We start from the raw sequence: 21,038 nt of genomic DNA on the forward strand, positions 1-21,038 counted from the left end.
TCAGTTGTAAAAAAAAAAAAAGCACCCAGTCAACATAGTCAGGGATGTAATAGAAAGTTAAAACCAAGTGCTTTGCACTGACACATTATGGGAACAAATATTACACTGGAGTGGTTTAGGGTTAAGAGAGTGAAAGGCCTTGAGGACCCCAGTCACAGCCTCAACTTACATCCCTGTTTAGGGCCACTGGAAAAGACCGATCAGTGATGCTCCCCAAAAAAACATGGGGGCACTCTAGCTAATCCAGTCATGCAAAAAACTGGGACTAAGCCACTGTGGAAAGAGACTAGGTGTTTCATTATCTTTCAGGCAAAGGGCCATGTGAGTAGAGGGCTTTAAGGTCTGGATATTAATGCCTAATGGGACATGCCAGGTAGTCTTCCTCATTAAATCAGGAAGACTGGTTTTAAGTTCATTAACCAATTTGAAGCTACAGAATTAGACACCACAGAAGAACAGGGTCTTTCAGGCATTTTTATTGCAGCACAGAGAAAACCCAAGACGGGCATTAGTGCCTCATTCAACTCAGAACCCTTCATGCAGCCCAGTCATGCCCGTCACTTTCCACTCAGGACCAGACCACACAGGCTGCTCAGACCTGGCACCTCTGGACTCGGCCATCTTTGCACACAACCCAGAGGATTCCTCGGTCATAGGACACATGCCTGGCCACACCAGCTGCCCTTAGAGCCCACCAGCTGCTGCCAAAGGGGTTACAGGCATCAACACCAAGCCTGCAGGAAAAGGCACAGGGTTAGAGCAGCCTAGAATTAGGACAGTCATTCAGGCAACCATGTGCATTAAACCCTCCCCCAGCTCACCTCTTGAAGACCACTCCATTCCTGTTCACCCCATACACACTGCCATCTGAGCCCACCTCCACCAGGGACAGGGAGCCCTGAATGGGGTACCACCTGTCAGAGCCTTTGCAGGAATCCCCACTCACATCCAGCTTGACGAAGATCTGGTCCAGCCTGTTCACTCCCCAGCAGCCAAATGACCCACAGGAATAGTACTTGAGGGAGCCCACAACAGGAATCCAGGGGATGTTGCCCTGGCCAGCATACTGCAGCACAGGCGTGCTGTTCAGGCAGAAGATGGAATTGGCAGCATTGACACCAACCACGAACTTGTCTCCACCAGCATCAATCTGGATGAGGGAGCCTGCAGAGGAGAGCAAGAAACAGCTGTTCTCAGCAGGGGGCAGTGCAAAGCTCATTCCTCAGTATTGGTCATGAACACTTGAGGAATGAAAGATGTTCTGGCTGAAAGCAGCCACTAACCATGGATAAACTTGAAAGCTATCATTTCTAACCCATATAGATCAGCTGCAGCCTCACCTGGCTGTATTTGGATCCACCTTCCCCGAAGCCATTTGAACACAAGGCTTGCGAGACTCACACTCCAGAGCCCTGCTGGCCCCACACTCACATGTTTCCCCTTCATGGCCAGAGAGACCCAGCTGTTGCCCTGGTAGCTGACCAGGTTGTCTGCATTGTCGACTCCACACACCCTTCCAGCACCAGCATCTACCTGCTTCAGACTGCCAGGCACAGCCCGACACTGCAGGGCTTCAGCCACAGACACTGGGGAGGAGAGGACACCACTGGGTCAATGATCATGTGGAAGCAGCCTGGGCTGAGGGCAACATAGGAGCATGAGCATCCGACACGGAGGGACTAAGTCAGTATACGAGGACAGAAGAAACAAGCCAATAGGGCATTAATGAATCGGCAACAACCACAAGTGAACAGAGCTCCATACACAGAACCAAAGGTTTGCAGAACTTCAAGAGCACACAAACATCCATGTCATGGATTTAACACTCAGGCAGCATCTATACTCAAGATCAAATACCTATACTGAAATCCTTAAGTACTAGCAGCATGCAGTTCATCCTCCCATCTGCCTTTATGCTGCTCCTTTTAGTCAAAGTAAGAAACCCAAACCTTACCTAGAAAGAATCCTACAAGCAAACACAACACACAGCCTCTCCCTTCCATGTTGATGAGTGATCACACAAACCTCATGAATGGTATAAACCCCCACAGTGGCCTTCATATACTCAAGACTGCTGGGCTTCAGCTCCTACACACACCTGTCTAACCAGGTGTTAAATTGTGAACCATAATGAGCTGCTGATTGAATCACTCAAGTATCAATTACAGAAGACATCATTAATTATTTTCTTTCCATAGACCTTATCCTCAGGGTTTAGGAATCATGGCAACAAGAACTGAAATTGAAGCCCAGTGCTTCAGATAATCATGAGCTGGATTAGTACTAATACCAGCAGTGACATCCTCCAGTAGTGCAGGTCAGGGGTGGTCTAAATTAGATAACGAGACAAATAGTTTCATTGTAACGCTGAATGTTTGGTTACTCTTGCTCTTTGGCATGAGATATTTTTTTTCATTTCAGATTTGATCTCCCAGATTAAAGGTTAAATTTGTATGAGCACTTAGAGGAAAATATCTGGGTACTAGATTGAAATATTCAAAGTCCAGTCTTGTTTTCTCAGTTAATGTCATGTGGGAGAGGATTAGTGATAATTAAAATCTATGAAAGCACAAGTTCCTGCATTCAGAATGGGGAATTAATGATAGTGTAGCTCTTAAAGCACTTAATTCACAAGTGACCATTTGGACAGCACAGTGGAGTGGATTAAGGACTGCAGCCTCACAGTTCCTGGGTTGATGTCCAACCGAATTTCCTGCTGTGTGGAGCTTGCATGTCTTCCATGCGGATTTTCTCTATGGGATGTAATGGAAAGTTACTGAAAAAAAGTGTTTTATCCTAAATATGTCAGTTTACGGGCAGAGCTGTGTTGTAAAAGCAGCTGGATTCTTAGAACAAAGTGTGATTGTACCCAGCGAGTCAAGGCCATGGGATGTTCTAAGAATATGTTGATCTCTGTCCCAGCAAAAAGGCGATGGGTAACTGCACGTAGCTGTCTTCTCTGTCCTAAGCCTAAGACCTATAAGGACTGGAAAATGACTGTCTCGCCTGTCTTTGTTTTACCAACCTACCATAATGAAGTAAACAAGTTGAGGTCTTGCATCAGCTAAGTGTGTAAAATAAGGGACCTTTTCCTATTTTACTTTGAAAATCAGATCTCACTTGCTGCACAGACTGGTGGTTGCTGTTTTTCCCTATTGCGCAATATGAATAAATGCCTTACTGAGTGAATGAGAACACCTCTCCTGGCTCGTCTTTGATAAAATTCCAAGACAGGGACCAGTTTGCTGCCAATTTAGAAAGGCATCCTGGCTTTTCAAAATAGTTTACATGTATGTAAAAAGTTATGTCAATGATTAAAAAATTGCAGCTTAACACAGACAACACAGCAACAGTGTAACGAATGATACAATAATAATAATACTATACATACAGTACAATCAGTACAGTGAGAAGTGCACTACGAAGAGTTACTCACAGTCCAGAACACACAAAGAACAGAACAGTACACAAATTGCACAATATAAATATGAATATAAATGTATTGCACAGGTCCCTGGCATATATTGCCCAAAAACGGTTTTAAACGGGAAAAAGAAAAAGAACAGCTGTATCAGTTTACTGTTCAGTCCAGAAACAGGTCCCTGTCAATGTTGCCTCTGCCCAGACACACAGTGGATGCGTTGTACAGTCTTATGGCAGAAGGCAAGAATGACCTTCTGTAGCGCTCCCTGTCGCACTGTGGTTCGATCAGTCTATTGCTGAACGTGCTCTTCAATCTCACAAGCATGTCATAGAGGGGATGGGAGACGTTGTCCATGATGGCCTCCAGTTTGGACACCATTCTCCTCTTGGCCACTACCTCCAGGGGGTCCAGGCCAGACCCAATGACAGAGCTTGCTCTCCTGATGAGCTTGTTCAGCCTGTTAGAATCCACTGCTCTAATCCCAGGGTCCCAGCATACCACTGTGTAGAAAATGGCGCTCTCCACCACCAACTGATAGAACATATGTAGCATCTTACTACATACATTGAAGGACCTGAGCCTCCTCAAGAAGTAAAGTCGGCTCTGGCCCTTCTTGTAGATGGCATCGATGTTCTTAGACCATTCCATCGTCAATGTGCACTCCCAGGTACTTGTACGAGTCCACCATCTCCACGCCACTCCCATGGATATAGACAGGAGTATGTTTGATGCTTTTCCTCCTGAAATCTACCACCAGTTCCTTTATCTTTGTTACATTCAATTGCAGGTGGTTCTCCCCACACCACTCCACAAAGCTGCTGACGTCTTCCTCTGCACTCTTCCTCCTGCCCATTCTTGATACATCCCACTGTAGCGGGAAGGCTTATTAAAATACAGGAATTAAGTTTGCTGCTCCCTTGCCAGTCCCTCTCTCCTTCATCTCAGTGGTGCTGGATACAGGCCATTCCAGTTGGTTCACATTTAAGGTGTTTTTCTAGCCGATAGAGTGTCCTGATAAGGAACAACTCCCAAAGCTGAGATTCTCCAGCAACCCTAATAAAAGGTCATCTCTTGCGCCTTACTGTCTGGGAGAGTCTTATTCAAAGTTGTTTACAACCCTAAGGTCAGAGTGCATTGTTACCCATCCTCAGCCAATCAGGAACTGGTAGGGCAGGTTTAGCCCAAGTGGGTCTAAAATGCCCACAGAACTTTCAACCAATGAACGACCGTAGTTCCTCCAGGTAAAATAGGCAGCACAGGGCTTCCTTGGGGCGCCTCCCAGACATTCTCAGACTCAGCTCCTCCTGGACATCCTCAGACTCAGCTCGGACCACCACGTAACATCAGGAACGAACCGGTCTTCTTCCTGTCTAAAGAGTGTGACCTGCTTGGACCCACAGTCACTTTTCTCCTATGGACAAACTCTGCTAGTTTCAGCCAACACTAACTAGCCGGTCTTCAGAGAGCATCAGCAGAACACCGCAGCAGAAATCTCTCCCACTTCTCTCTCGCTGAACCAGCACTGCCTGGCACCGAGCCAGAGAACGCCGATTGGACACAGCAACAAGCCTGCAGCTGTTTGTGTCCGCAGGAGATCTGAATCCACACAGATTGGATGAGTATTCAACATTCTGCATTACAGCTCGAGAATTCAATTGTTACCTCAACCTGAGATTATATCAATTTAATTCCTATGAGTGATGTACTTGCTTTTGAGTATCTAGTGTAGAAGTTGTAATCCAAGTTCATTTACGAAACGGTCTAAATGAATGATATACTGAACGTATGTCCCTCTTGGTTTGTAACTCTTCATGACTGAATATATACCTTTTGTATTCTGCTAACCCTCACAATAAGATCTGTTATGTTTATATGCACATTTTATGTATTAATAAATGTATTGTGGTGTATTAGTATCCGTGTGTGCATTGCTGAGTATCCCTCTGGGTCGGTCTTCTAATAGCCATCAAAGAATCATTTTGTGACTTAATACTACAATTAATAATTGTCCCAGTAAATGCACAAAACCCCTACATTTATTGGTGTCTTATGAGAGGATGCCTACCCCACAATTGCACAATTGCAGCACATCTGAGAACATCTGCAGGTGGCATGACTCTGAGTTGTATTTAAAGTCCAAAGTATAAAGGGTGAAGCGGAACGGAGAAAGAACTGTCTCTGAGGAGCCCCTGTGTTACTTACTACCTGTTCAGACACACAGTTCTGAAGTCTCACAGACTGTGGTCTGCCTGTCAGATAGTCAGTGATCCACAAGATCATGGAGGCACCGACTTGTATCTCCTCCAGCTTCCTCCTTAGAAGTAAGGGCTGGATAGTATTGAAGGCACTGGAGAAGTAAAAAAAAATAATCCTTACAGTGCTGCCAGCCTTGTCCAGGTGTGAGTAGGCCCTTAGCAGCATGTAGATGATTGCAACCTCCACACCAAAACTGGGCTGGTAGGCGAACTGTAGGGTGTCCAGTGATAAACTAACTAGAGATCTCAGGTGGGATAAGACCAGCCTCTCCAGTGCCTTCATGACATGAGAAGTCAGCTCTACTGGTCTGTAGTCATTGAGGACAGAGGGGCACCCTTTCTTTGGTACCGGGACCAGGCATGATGTCTTCCAGAGCACAGGGACTCTCTCCAAGCGCAGTCTCAGGTTGAACAGTTGCTGGAGCACTCCACTCAGCTGATCCGCACAAGCCCTCAAAACTCTGGGACAGACGTCATCTGGACCTGTGGCCCTACCGTGGTGAAGCCTCTTCAGCTCCTTCTTCACCTGGTCAGCCGTGATGGTCAGCCTGGCCTGGGGGATGGTGCTCATAGCGCTGTAGGTGCTGCAGGTGTTAATGGCGGAGGTGTTGGAGAGTGGCAGCTGTGGGGGATGGGGGGGTGAGTAGCTGTCGGGGGTTGTAGCTGTAGGCGGCCATGATTGTGGGGGATGGAGGAGGTGTTGGGCAGTCGCAGCTGTGAAGGCTTAGGGAGCGTGTGGCTGTGAGGGGATGGGTGTTGAGCCACAGAGGACCCTGAATCAAACCTGTTAAAAACTGGTTCAACTCATTGGGCATCTCCAGGTTCCCCTCCGTTGCACCCCCAGCCTGTTTGAAGCCAGTGATCTCTCACATGCTCCTCCATACGTCCCTCACCCTATTCCTTTACAGCTTGTCCTCTACCTTCCCCCTGTAGGCGTCCTTGTTCTCTCTAAACTTCTGCTTTAGCTCCCTCTGTACACCTCTTCCTTATCCCCCCTCCTAAAGGCTCTCTTCTTATCATTCAGAAGAGCCTTCAGGTCGCTGGTGATCCAGGGTTTGTTATTGGAAAAGCAGTGTACGTCTTTGGTGGGGATGGTGTTGTGTACGCAGAAGTTAATGTAGTCAGTGACATAGTCCATCATGTTGTCTATGTCGTCCCCATGTGGGTCGCACAGCACATCCCAGTTGGTAGCCTCCAGACCACCACATAGATCCTCCATAGCCTCCTAAGACCATCTCCTCACAGTCCTAATGCCCGAGGTTGGCGCTGGACAATAGGCGTGTATAGTGGTGTAAGCAAGACAAGGTTGTGATCTGATCTGCCAAGGGGGGGAAGGGCTGTGGAACTATATGCATCCTTAGCGTTGGCATAAAATAAGTCCAGTGTTTTCTTTTCTCTGGTCGGGCACTTAACAAACTGGGGGAAAGTAGGCAAAGTGATGGAAATAGAGACGTGGTTTAAGTCCCCTGAAATAGCTATAAAAGCGCTAGGGTGCTTTGTTTGTAGCCTGGCTGTGACTGTGTGTATGATGTCACACGCTGCCTCTGCGTTCGCCGTGGGTGGAATGTAAACAACAAAGATGGTGCATGTAAACTCCCGCGGCAGATAGTATGGATGCAGTCCTATGGCAACCAGTTCAATGTCCGGGTTACAGAAGCGCTCCTTTACATGAATATGTCCAGGATTACACCATCTGTTGTTGACAAGCAGAGCGAGCCCCCTCCTTTCCTCTTACCGCTCACGGCGTTTCTGTCCGCCCGCACCGGCTGAAAGCCACCGATGGTAACATTTGAGCCAAGTCTCGGTGAAACACATGATACTGTATTCTCTATACTCCCTCTGGCTCCTCACCAGTTCGTCCATCTTGTTCACTAAGGACCTCGCATTTCCCATGATGATCGAAGGAAGATAGGGTTTAAATCTCCTTCTCTTTGCCTTTCGCGTCACACCAGCTCTACAGCCTCGGCTTCTCCTCCTCAGCTTCTCTGGAACTGATGGCTTCTCTCCAGTGAGTAGAGCCGGACGCGTTAGCGCTATCAGCTGGTTCCGCGTGTAGACAATGCCTCTGTAGCTATCGGCATTGCAACCCAATAGAAACAGAGGTCCGAATATCAGAAAAAAACAAAAAGTATCTCAGCTTTACTAGCATCTATCATGTTGTGATCGCAAATCTAGTTGCCGGCAAGGGTATGAAGAAAAAACACTAACACACTACCATTAACTAACTGAAAGAAACAAAAAGACAACAAAAAGACACAGAGCTGCTGTAGCAGGCTGCCACTAACACAGCTGCCATCTTCTTAGATGCGTTGTTGTAGCTGCTTGTTACCCTGTTTAAGGTAGAAGGTCACCCCTGTCTTAAGCAAGACATCCCACTGATTCTCTCAACGTTGATCTGCCAGTCCAGATTGAAAAGAGATGAGCACGTGGGGTTCAATCTGGAGCTCATACAGGACTGTGCCACAGTCATGGGATTCACAGTCTGTCTTGGATCTCCATTAAGTCACTTGTGAGTTTCGGTTCAGTGCTGCAGGGGTTCAGGCAAAGACCTTCAAGCTTGTGGTGGTGGAACATCTGTTCCAGTGTGGGCTGCCCACGAAAGACCTGCTTTGATATGACTGGAGACATAAGACTTCAAATCAGCTTTCTAGATGAAGTGAAAAACAACTGAGCCGCCCTGCAGTGAATGGAACCTTTCTGAGCTGCTGTACATATCAGAAAGCACTCTGGCTCCTTCTGGATTCTCTCAGAGGTTGACAGCTCAGGGGATTCATTTTGTGTTGAATGTGGAGTTAGTCTTCTCCACAGCCTTCTCATAATGACCTGATTCTATACCAGATTTAAAATCACAGCTATTGATTTCACATGGGGTCATAAACTGCATATCATTTATTTTAATGATGGTGCATGTTTTACAATAAAACTGAAAAAAAAAACAATTAACAAAACATCTGATTCAGCATAATCAAGTCTAATATAATAAAGTTTATAAAGTGTCAACATCATTTGAGATGAGGCAAGAAGATTTCAAATAGGATCCTGAACAGTGCTCCCAGGAGAAACAAATACAACTCAAATTGAACTTTATTGCCATATGTAACTTATACTCATTTTTCTAAAACTGATATACTGGCAGGATGTAACACTGAGTTTTTGTCAGAGTTCCATCTCTGTTTACATCATGCTGAGTCTTGAGGAAGAGCTGCTAAGAGTGTCCTGTTGTTCCTTGTCCCACTGTAGCTGCAGCCCAGAGCTCCCTGCAGTGCAGAGCACCTGACTCGTGTGCTTGTGGAGGATGTGCTGCCACTGCCTCTGCAGGAACCCAGGGGCCCTGAGCTCCAGGTAGGACTGCTAGACTCAGCCGCTGGTGTTGGGTACAGGTGGCAGACGGTGTCTTAAGAATAGCTGCTCTTGCATTGTAGAACCTGTGAAAATTCACAATGGCTGTACATTCTTTGGCAGAGCACAATCCCTGACACATGTGCTGTACCCTTTTCTTAAAAATGACTCATTTCCAAGGTTTTGAAAAGGAGACATTAATTTGGAAAACATTGGCAGAGTATTTAATATTTAAATGATTAATTAAAGATTTGCCATTTGTGTACAATCACACACCCGATTCCTAGTCTCTACTTTGTCCTCTTCATCTGCTGCATCTGGTCAAGCTGCTTGGACCAAGGCTGCACTCACAGGGTTGTGTGTTTTTTCAGTCTGTGTCAAGGAGGCCCTGAAGGAGTATGTCCTCATGAGCTTTGTGGCATCCCTTCACAACCCCAGCAATCAGGTACAGTCAGAGCTGCAGTGATCTGGCCTCACTGTGCTGCCATGTGTCTGTGCTCTGTATTCTGCTGCGCCTGGGAATGTGTGAAGTACTCCTGAGGTGTGTGGAAGGTGTGAGGGTGTTTGTGTGTCTCAGCGTGTGCAGACTGGTCCTCTGCAAACTGGATGTGCTGTTATTCCTGTCCTCAGGTGAAGTATCTGGAGTCGCAGGTCCTGATTGAAATGGGGCAGAAGGGCTACCTGGGGCTGGGGGCCACAGTCTTAGCTCTGGAGTACATAGTGAAGAACTGTGTCCTTGCAGATGACACCACCCAGGTATGGAGCTGCAGTTTACGGTTCTTTGTCAGTAATGTTCCTGAATGAACATGAAATAAAACCTTGGACTTCCTGTTGAGCAGCACCCTGAGAACTGTCAGTCCATCCCAAGTGTTTGGCTTTACCTCTTCTTGCACAGGATGAGCATGTCCCTGCTCCACACCCAGTGGGATAATGTGTGTGTTTCTGTGTGTTCAGGCTGAGCAGAGTGTGAGCAGCAGCACTGTGAGGCAGAGCTTTGAGGCTGTGCTGGCCTGCTGGTGTGCTGATGAGAGTGTGACTGAAGTAAGTGCCTCTGTCTACAGTCTCTGCCACCTGAGACTGGAAACCTCTTCCAGCTCGATGCTCAGGCAGACTGTTGTCAAGCCTGTCTATTATCTCTTCCTGTATCCTTTCATCCTCTTTCACTGTGTTTCTTTAGAAAGTGGTGCTGCTTTGGTCGTACCTGCTGAAGTTCCTCACCTGGAGGAGTTATGAGCTTGGTTAGTATTGGGGATCAGATGGAGTGTCACAGTCCAGTCCAGAGCAAATTTGCTCCTTGGTTCTGGGACTAATGATTGCCTCCCCTGAGTGTCTGCAGCTCCTCTCTAACACACTGAGCACAGTGGCGGATGAGGTGTGGGCCTGTAGGCTCACTCAGGACAGTCAGAGTGCTCTACCCTCTCAGCTCCACCTCTGAGGAGAAGAATCTGGGACTTTTACTCACTAAAAGTCTTATTCCTCACCTAGTGTTGTGACGTAGTGACATAGCAGGTTTGTCTGCAATTTGCTGTGTATTAGATGTTGTAAGGTGTGTGGCTGTTCAGGCTAGATTCATTCATGTGAGCTGTGAGCTGTGTTTCCATGAGCAGTGTTTGATTGTCCAGTAGAGGAGAGAGCCCATTCAGTGTGAAATGTGTGTTCTGCGCTCTACTTCAGTATGTTGTCTCCAGAGCTAACATGTCCTCTCAGTGCAGCTGTACAGAGCAGGCTCCTGAACTCAGTGCTCACTGTCCTCTTCTCCGGTGTCACAGCCCTTCCTGTACCAGTGTGTCAGTGCAGCTGCCCAGAACATCTCTCAAAAGGAGACTGTGAGAGATGCGCTTCAGGACAGTCTACAGGAAGTTCATTTTGAGAATCCTGCAGAGAGAGAGGTGAGGTGATCTGTTCCCACTCCTCACACAGACTCAGGGCTTCTACTGCTTCTATAGCCATGAAAACTGTAATTCTCTGAGCGTTTTCTTTCTACACAACTGATGGACAGACAAGGAGTATCTTTGAAAATCTTCCCATCTGACCTCATACATGGAGTATGAGGACAGATGGGCAGATTTTCAAAGTACTTTTCCCAAGAGAAGCATGTTCTACCTTCTTCAGAAAGTCACTGAAAGCTGAGATATGTTATTCTAGAAACTGACAACATATGAATGGAAAGTAAACATTATACCATCGATCTCTGGTATTCCTTTAAAGGGGAACTGTAACACATTTTTATATTTAGAGCTTAGAAACTATCAGCATTGATGAGTGTATTTAAACCACAATAAAAGTCAGATGTAAGCTGGAGGCTTTACAAGTTACTGTGTACATCACAAAATAGACAAAATTTCCAGAAATGCCCAACATCTGCGATTCAACAGAAATATTGCTCTCGACATTAAGACAGTCTAGCTGATAAATTGAACTGACTTGTTAATTCTGAATGCAGATCACACTGGAAACTTTCTGTGGTCAAATGTCTGCAGCACAACCTGTACGTATTCACTCGTACCTCACAGTACATGTATCATTTTAGTGACTAGTGAGCAGGAAGGGCCGCTTCACGGCGCAATTCATACGAACTCTCGCTCTCCCCGTGGAGAGAACAGGGGTTTGTGACAATATGGCGACTTACAGAACTTTCAAAACGTTCATGATTTTGTGGTAAATTCGATATTTGTCAATGTTTTCTATGCCGTTAATCAATTCATTTTGCTACAGAGATTTACTAACCGGTCTGAGAAACTGGGACTGCAGTTCCCCTTTGAAATTCTATCGGAAAGCTGGGCGGCGCATGAAGAACCTTTGACAGGCTTCCGTCACCTTGCCAAGACGTCACCTTTAATAATCAGCTCTTGCAGGTCCAGTCACTCGGAATGCTCCGGCTGCCACAAAGAGCACTGCAGCAGATCGAAAGGTATTGCCCAACACCGTTTCATATTTGCAGATGTTCAGGTGCAGGACAGCATTACTCTGCTAAACTGCCACGTGGCACAGTGAATCCTTAATGTGCCATGTATCTAGCACACAGTAAATCTTACTTTTATAATTAAAATTAAATGTCTATTACTTATATCTGATGTACTGATATGTGACCATCTTTGTGTATTCTTTCAAGTTAATTGAATTGAATTAAGTCAGGAAGAATGTATCTGAATCTTATGTTAAGAAACGCTACATCAATTAAACAACAGCTGAGAAGTTTAAAAACATTTTAAATAACGTTTCATGCACAGTGTCACCCCCTTCTTGCAACGATCTGGTTCATGCTCGGAAACTTAAGAATATCACACTCACTCATGAATGAGGAGATACAGTACTTCAGCTTAAGAGAAATTGTCGCAAATCAGAGTGCTTACTGAGAAATCCTAAACTGCAGGTTCATTATGACTTTCTGAGAGAACAGATTTCCACCTACAATACTTCCATAAAAAGGGCAAGACAGTTGTACTTCTCTAATGTAATTAACAAACACAAAGATAACACTAAAGTACTTTTTCCCCCACTATAGACAGTTTAATAAACCTTACTTTTTCTCGTATTTTTTCTTATGATGTATCTTCTATAAAATGTGAAGATGTTTGCAATTCATTTCCAAGATAAAATTATTGATTAGACAGAATATAGCTCAGACAACAACGACGAGTCTCATCGATTGTCCTGATCAGCTAACAGACCTACATCTGTTATGACATCTGTTCTCTGTTATTAATCTTCAGACACTTAAAACTGTTACAGACATCTTCCACATGTGATCTTGACCCTGTTCCTACAACTCTTTTTAAGAAGGTTTTTGATTGTGTGTAAGATAATGTTTTTACTATTGTAAATTGCTGTCAGCTGGAGTTATTATGTTATTAGCAATTTTAGACCTATTTCAAATTGTTTTTATTCAATTAAAAGAATATCTGGTCTCTAACATTTTTTTGAGTAACTTCAGTCAGGTTTTCGTTCTAACCATAGTACAGAGACGGCATTGGTCCATGTTGTGAATGACCTGAGACTGAGTGAAGATAAACATAATTTGGTTTTACTTGATCTCAGTACAGCTTTCGATACAGTTGATCACAAGATTCTGATCAACCGACTTGAAAACTGGGTAGGTCTTTCAGGGTTGGTTTTAGAATGGCTTAAATCTTATTTGAAGAATAGATCATTTTTTGTTGCTTTGGGAAATCAATCATCAAAACATTTTGACATTTCTTGTGGAGTTCCGCAGGGTTCCATTTTAGGACCTCTGCTCTTTTCATTATATATGTTACCTTTAGGTAATGTAATTAGGAACTGTGGGATCAATGCCGATGATATAAAACTGTATATCTCTGTTCCATCTGAAGATCAAAACTCCTTCAACAGACTAATCGGCTGTGTGTTAGATATATCTCAGTAGATGTCCCAAACTTTTCTACAGTTAATCAAGACAAGACTGAAATATTGATATTGGGTACTAAAATTCAGAAAGAACTCTTGCAGGATAAATTCAAGTGTTAAATCTGTCCATGCATTTGTTACCAGTAGAATCGAATATTGTAATGCTCTGTTTAGTGGGCTTCCCAAGAAAACAATACATTCCTTACAACTTGTTCAAAATGCAGCAGCACGGATCCTAACAAAAACAAGAAAGAGAACACATATCACTCCTGTTTTGAAAGATCCTCACTGGTCACCTGTATTTTCTAGGATAGATTTTAAAGTTCTTTTACTTGCTTTTAAAGCTCTAAACGGCCTAGCACCTATGTACCTTACTGAATGTCTGTCATTATATGTTCCTATACGTGACCTGAGATCTGCAAATACTGGCCTTCTGCAGATACCACATGTGAAATACAGAAAGAGTGGAGAGGCTGCTTTTTGTTTTTATGTTTCTAAATTATTAAACTCACTACCACTTTTTATCTGGTAGTCAAGCTCGGTACATTGTTTTAAAAAACATTTGAAAACATCTTTTTAATTTAGCTTTTAGTTAAAATGGTTCTCTGTTCTTTCTATTTATCTTTCTTTTTTATTTATCTTTTATTGTTCTTATTCTATTACGACCTTCCTAATTTCTATTTCTTTTTCAAGCATAAATTGACATTGATGTTGCTTTACTGTATTACTGTGTTTTCCTTTACAACTAAAAGTATATCTCTTAATTTAAGATTTTATTTGTACGCTTGGTTTGTAAAGCACTTTGAGATGCTCTCTGTATGAAAGGTGCTCTATAAATAAAGTTTATTATTATTATCAGGAGCACAGTTTAAAAATGTACATAGATTACTGGAGGAATGCAGGAAACTAGATGATGAAAGAGCTAGGTAGAGAAGGAAAAAAACAGAGGACTTCTGCTTTATAAGGCTGAAGCTGAAATTCAAGCTCTCAAAATTACACAAGGCAAATGAAAAGTTAGAACATGGAAGTGTTAGGAATGTTTATAAAAGGCTTAGACGCAGGGATAGTAAGCTTCCGACACTTGAGCAAAATGTTGTGGAATGTGAGCAGGCAGTCATTCTGAATGAACTGCAGAAAAGTGAGTTAGAGAAGGAAAAGGCACAACTAGAGAAGAGTACTGATGAATTGCAGGAACAGTTGCAAAAGATTAGATATACAGTACAAAAAAAGGAATCACAGAAGGTTGCGTATTACAAAAGGAAATGTGATTCTGAAGCAGATTTAGCACATGGGGAGAGGGACCTGAATGAGCAGGTGCAGTTCTGGCAGGGAGAATATGAAGGCTTGAAAACAGAGACAGACAGGAGAGTGAGTCACAATATTAGCACGTGTGAAAAAGGAAAGTATAGTGATGCTGTAAGAGAGGCTTATATGGATTTAGTAGCAAACATGGGCATTCGTGCACGAAAGGCTTCTAAGATAGTCAGAATAGTTTTGGATAAATTGGTAGGTATTCAGGTCGACAGATTGCCAGGGGAAAGTTTTTGTAAATATCTTGTGTTAGAAGAGAGACAAGTTTCTAAAACATCTAAAAGAAAAACTGTTGCAAGAAAGTAATTGAAGCCTTGCCACAGATGGGACCACTAAATATGGCCATAAATATGGAACTGCAGGGACTTCTTTCCAGGAGGGTAGCAGGATGCATTTGGGACTCAGAGAGCAGAGAGGTGGTGCAAGATGTTGTTAACAGTGGAAGCAGGGATTCGGATGCAACGCTTTCTGAGAAGGAAATTGTCTACAAAATTACAAATCTAATTGGCAACAGGGCAAGTACAGAAAAAAACATTAATGAAATCCTGGCACGGTACAGAACTGATATCTTGCCTGAAATTGTATATGGATTTGATGACCTCAGTGAGACAGACAAGGCTAGGATCAGACTTATCAATGAGTTGTTCTCTGAATTGCATTTAATTGATGCCTTGGCACATGAGGCAAATGTTACACTTTCTGTCTGGGATGATTGTTGGTGGCGAAAAGGTGGGCAGTGTTAGTTTAGACTGGATGCCTAGAAGGGTTGGAGAGAGTGGTACTGTACAGTTAGATTGATTAGATCAGTGTGCAAAGCCATCCATGAATGAGGGTGTGAGAAAAGTGGCAAATCTGTACAGTTTAGATCTTTTTTGTTGAGCCAGGGGAAATCTGATCATGTCCCTCTGATTCCCTTTAAAGGAAACTGAATTAATGCAATGTTCCACAATGCAGCTAGAGTTTATTTTTTGCAAGCTGAATTGCTGGAATTCATGCATGATATACTGTAGGTGATGAAAACAAATTAATAGAAGCACTGTTTAAGGTTTTGAGTGTAGCTCAGTTGCAGGATGCAGAGCACTGGGAATTATTTGTAAGGTTGTGACAGAGCAGTTGTGGAGAGCTCTTGAAGCACGTTTTAGAAATGAATGCGAGATACAGGGAGCTAGTGTGTAAGCTGAAGGAATGGCAGGCTGATAGCAGTATGTTAGTCAGAGGTGAGGTACGCTTGTTTACCAACATGGAGGCAAATTCCGGACCTGTTCTGCAGAAGCTCACAGAATAGAGGAGCCCTGAATTATAGGATATGACTAGGCAGGCAGAGGAATTGATCCTTCCTAGTTTTGTAAAGGTGTGTTGTAGGATGGTAGCAGATCATTTGGAATATGGCAGGTACTGTATGATAAGGTTTCAGAGGAGATGTATAAAATGTTTGAATCAGCACCAAGACACATGTAAGCTATGAGAGGGACTTGGGAATCTTTGACAATTTACTTCAAATACTGGTCAGAGCAACTGCAATAGCTGTTGAGGGTTTGATCATGTTTAAGGAGAACAGGTCTTGGCAGTGGCTTGAAAAACTGGATTCTGAAAAGAAGGCAGAAGTTTTATCTCAAGCTAGAGTATCAGATAAAGAGCAGAGGGCTGTGTTTTGGGAGAGGATGGATAGGATAAGAGATGCCAGGTTGCAGACACTTAGAGAGAAGAAGGAAAAAAAGATAGAAAAAGAAACGAGATATAAGGACAAAGGAAGTACTAGCGGTAGAGACAGGAAAGTATGGGGACTTTGGAACAGCGAGGAAGAAACAGATGAGCAGCTGAGGCATTTAGATGAGAACAAGAAGCTTCCTGCAGTTACAGCACAGTTGAGGTTTAGGATCTTTGTGAGAGGAATGAAACATGAAAATGGAGTTTTCAATTTTTCAAAGGAGGGGAAAAGGCTTAGTCTAGAACAGCTGATTGATAACTAAAAAAGTGTTTTCAGCAGGCCAGAGGAAATCCCAGGTACATCTAGAGAAGACAAAGATTAATGTTTGGCACCATCTGGACATACTGTTGAAGAAAAGGTAGAGTTTTTAAAGGATGCTTTTAAGCAGCATTTTAAGGCTGGGGATCTAGGTAGAAAAACGGTTTGTATGGAAAGATTAAGAATTCTTATGTTAATTAAACCAGAACACTTGTTAGGAAACAGAGTTAGACATGCTTTTGAAGAGAAAGATAGGAAGGTGAGATACAAGGGCACAGTCGTTGAAATGAGCCTAGATGGCCAGGAGTATGTTTTTAAATAAATATGATGGATTTAGAAAAATGTGGTGGTTTGCTTTGTGGAAAGATTATATGAATAGTTATTTAGAATTGCTTCCTGTTAGTGCAGAGGACTTTGTAGGCAAGAAAATGGAGCACATTTGTGAGCAGTGAAGATGGGAGTGAATGCTGGTGGCCAGGCAGGGCAGTCCGTGTAAATAGAACAGGAGAATTGTTTGTTGTGGATTGTGTAGAGGAGGGTGATCACGTTTTAGGCTTTAATTGATTATCCATTGTTAGATGATCACATGGATAATGAGGTGAGGGTTGTTGCTTAGATTTCTTAAGTTCCGGGCAGTTGCTAATGTTACACTGTGTGTCAGATGCAGATAATTTTGAGGAAGACGAAAAGGAAAACATCTTGTAGCTGATGCTGATGCGCCAGGGAGGCTGGTGAAAAGTTGATCCCTGGAGCCAGCAATACGAAATTACTGCTCTATATATAATGGCTGATGTAAATAACCTCCTTGCCTTGTGATAGCTGGTTTCCAACATTGTCTATAGTTACTTGTGAGTTATAATTTTTACACTGTTGTTCATTGTTATTTGTTGGATATGTATGTTATTCAAGTACAGTTTATATCCTGTTAAGATTTATCTTATGATGTAGCCGTGCAATGCCTTTGATAATGGCTTTTTTCCCATCAGGTCCAAAGAAAGTGCATATCCTCAGAGACTCTATGTTGTGGGGCCTGGAAACACTGATGCCAGCAGAACAGGTGTGGCTGCACCCTGGCACAACACGCAGTGCCCACCAGCACCTGTACCACCTCCAGGCCCTGAACGAGGATATATTACTGATCATTAACACGGGGACCAATAACAGAGCCCAGGGGGACTCCTCCTATGACATCCTTAGAGCTAGAAAAGAACTGACTGTGGCAGGAAGGAGAGCATCTCCTTGTAAGGTTCATATGGCAAGTTGCTCAGTTTTGCCACGGCTCTGCGATGCCTCTTTGCTGCTGGAGCTGTGAAAGAAGCTGCCCGGGCTCTTCCACAGCTCCCCTCTCACATGGACCATGTGCAGCTCCTAAGGAGCAACAGAGTGCTTCTGCAGAACCAGCAGCCCGTTGCTCAGGTCTTTGCTGCTGATGGGCTTCATCTCAGGGCTGATGGGAAAAGGAACTTTTCTCAGTATATTTTACATTTTATTTCTCATTATTTTAGAACTTTAATTTGATATATTTTATTTTACTAGTGCCAAATTTATTTTTTATAATTTACTTGTTTACTTTCATTTTGTGATATTTTGATTTTAGTTTGTCAGATCAAATGCACATTTGACCAAAGTCTTGTAAATTATCACTTTTTACAAGATGTGGAAAAAAGTGCAACAATTGACTCCAACGTTATTTTAATATTCATGACTATATTTGAATTCATACCTTTTATTATGCATAATAATTATTAAATGTGTAATTTATATGTACATTGTTTTGTATAGGTGAAACCTTTCCAAAATGTATAAATCATTAAAGATGATTAAAAACATTATTTTCCATGTGTAATATAATTAGGAAGTACAATAAGATCCTGCTTTAACAATGTTATCAAATGATCAGTCGAAATTGTTAAAAAACCAAAGGACTTGAAGTAAAAAGAAATGACTAACATTGTTTGATTAATTTTAAACACTAAGTTATAAATGCAGACGCGATCGGTGCCATTAGCGCTCAGTCTGTGCTGCTAGGCTCTGCCCGCTCTGTGACGGACGCAGTGGGCGGGGCGCTGTTCTCCAGCCTGACTGGGGAACACGGACCCGCTGATCTGTTTCACACCACAGGAAGAGAAGAGAAGGAGATTGTTTCTGCACAAAACGTGTGTTGTGTTTCACTGGGAGTGACAACACCCGAGATCAAAGCATGATGAACTATTACGGAGCGGATATTGCCTTTACCCAGCTGGGCTGAGGGCCGACCTCCTGGCGAGAGTGCGAGAGTCGCATGCGAGGGAGAGGAGGAAATCATACTGGGATTTATAGAGTCTGGTGGAGGAAGGATGTTCCCTCGGGAGGGGGATCAGAATACCTACTGGGTATCCCTGCCTGTCGTAAGAGGCGACTAAAAGGGTTGTGTCAGGAAGGGCATCCGACGTAAAACCATATTGCAAAACCATGGTTGCAAAGAACACAAAGCACATACCGGATCGGCCGGGGCCCGGGTTAACAACGTCCGCCATTAGTGCTGTGTCCCAACAGGGTACTAATGGAAATTATGCTACTGTGGGGAAAACTGTAGAGTGGGGGCTACAGAAAAGAAACAAGGTGAAGGGGCCTGGAAGGAATGTTAAGTCAATGAGAGTGGGGAGTTGGAATGTTGGCACCATGACAGGGAGAGGGAGAGAATTGGTTGAAACTATGGCAAGGAGAAAAGTGGAGATCTTGTGTGTGCAAGAAACCAAGTGGAAAGGAAACAGCTCAAGACACCTAGGAGAGGGATACAAGATTCTATATGCTGGAAAGAGTACCAAAATGAATGGAGTGGGTGTGATAGTGTGCAAAGACCTAGCAGACAAGATAGTGAGGGTGGTTAGACACTCAGACAGGATTATCAATGTACAGGTGGCTTTTGAGAGTGGGTTATGGAATATCATCTCCGTATATGCACCACAGGTAGGAAGACCACAGGAGGAAAAGGATAGCTTTTTGGAAGATCTCGAAGAAGTGGTTAGCAGAATCCCAGGAAATGAAATGGTGGTAATTGGAGGAGACTTCGATGCACATTTAGGAGAGAAATGCCCAGACTATCCAGATGAACATGGTCAGAGAGGGCTAGGAGAGAGAAATGAAGAAGGAGGAAGGCTACTAGAAACACTCCAAGCTCTTGAATTGTTTGCAGTGAACACAGGGTTCACGAAGAATTATGAGCAAAAGGTGACATACAGGAGTGGAGGCCATGATACCCAAATAGATTACATATTAGTGAGAAGAATTGATAGAGCTAAAGTCCAAGATGCTAAAGTCCTGCCCTATGAGGCTGTTACCAGACAACACAGGCTACTGGTGATGGACATCACAATATTGAAGGAGCGAAGAATAAGGCAGAGGAAACACCCAGCACGAACAAAAGTGTGGAAACTGAGAGAAAACAAAGTAGATTTCAACAGGCTGGTGAAAGAAATGAAAAACAACACAGAGGAAACAGAGGAGCCTTCAGCTGAAGAAGAGTGGACTGAGATGAGCCACATCCTAGAAGAGGCTGCTACCAGGGTTTGTGGAAAGACAAGAGGAGGCAGACCGAGGGAAAATGAAGAGTGGTGGTGGGATATGGAAGTTCAGGAAACACTGAAGGAAAAGAAAAAAGCATACAAGGCACTGAAAGATGGCACTGGAGAATTACAAGAATATAAGAGACTAAAGAAGCTAGCAAAAAGAAGTGTAGCAAGAGCAAAGGAAAGAGCCTGGAAAGAATGGTATGAGAAACTTGAAACAAAGGAAGGAGAGGACCAAATCTACAAGATTGCTAAACATAGAGCGAGACAGAAAAAAGATATTATCCGGGTGGCGGTACTCAAGGATGGAGAAGGCAGAGTCTTGATTAAAGAAGAACAGATCAAGCAAAGATGGCTGGAGTACTTCAAAAATCTGTTAAATGTAGAAAATGAGAGGGAGAACCTAGTGGAGGCAGACGTAGTGTGTGGACCAATCCAAGAAATTTCAGTAAAGGAAGTGACAGAAGCTATCAAAGAGATGAAAGTGGGCAAAGCAACTGGACCATCAGGAATAGCAGCAGAACACTTTAAGAACCTCGATGAAGAGGGGATTCAGTGGCTGACGAGATTGCTAAACAATATTGCAAAGGAAGAGAGAATTCCAGAAGAATGGACAAAAAGCAGTATGGTTACCATCTACAAGGAGAAAGGAGACCCAATGGAGTGTAAAAACTATAGAGGAATAAAACTTCTGGAACATGGATTGAAAATCCTGGAAAAAATTCTGGACAAGAGACTCAGGAAGATAATCAGGATCCACAACTCACAATTTGGATTCTCAGCGGGGAAAAGCACAACAGATGCCATTTTTGTGATGAGACAGTTACAGG

At 43.5% G+C, this 21,038-nt stretch overlaps 1 protein-coding gene across 1 annotated transcript; it reads right to left on the minus strand.

Moving 5' to 3' along the window:
- Positions 1–460: 460 nt before the first annotated feature.
- On the minus strand, positions 461–2,053 carry LOC148639784 (fish-egg lectin-like). The gene is made up of 4 exons (XM_088621094.1): positions 1,955–2,053; positions 1,341–1,586; positions 822–1,164; positions 461–734 (listed from the first exon to the last, which is right to left on the minus strand). Exons 1-4 carry the CDS (start codon positions 2,001–2,003, stop codon positions 593–595), a joined length of 780 nt encoding a protein of 259 aa, XP_088477220.1. The 5' UTR covers positions 2,004–2,053; the 3' UTR covers positions 461–592.
- Between the last annotated feature and the right edge of the window lie 18,985 nt (positions 2,054–21,038).

The sequence above is a fragment of the Lepisosteus platostomus genome, chromosome 26 (genome assembly GCF_059453375.1).
Source record: "Lepisosteus platostomus isolate fLepPlt1 chromosome 26, fLepPlt1.hap1, whole genome shotgun sequence".
NCBI lineage: Eukaryota > Metazoa > Chordata > Actinopteri > Semionotiformes > Lepisosteidae > Lepisosteus > Lepisosteus platostomus.

Coding starts and splice junctions, on each gene's coding strand:
- LOC148639784 (XM_088621094.1), bottom strand. CDS start 2,003: ATGGAAGGGAGAGGCTGTGTGTTGTGTTTGCTTGTAGGATTCTTTCTA. Junction 1,587..1,954: donor GCTTGTAGGATTCTTTCTAG/GTAAGGTTTGGG, acceptor TCTCCTCCCCAG/TGTCTGTGGCTGAAGCCCTG. Junction 1,165..1,340: donor GTGGATCCAAATACAGCCAG/GTGAGGCTGCAG, acceptor TCTCCTCTGCAG/GCTCCCTCATCCAGATTGAT.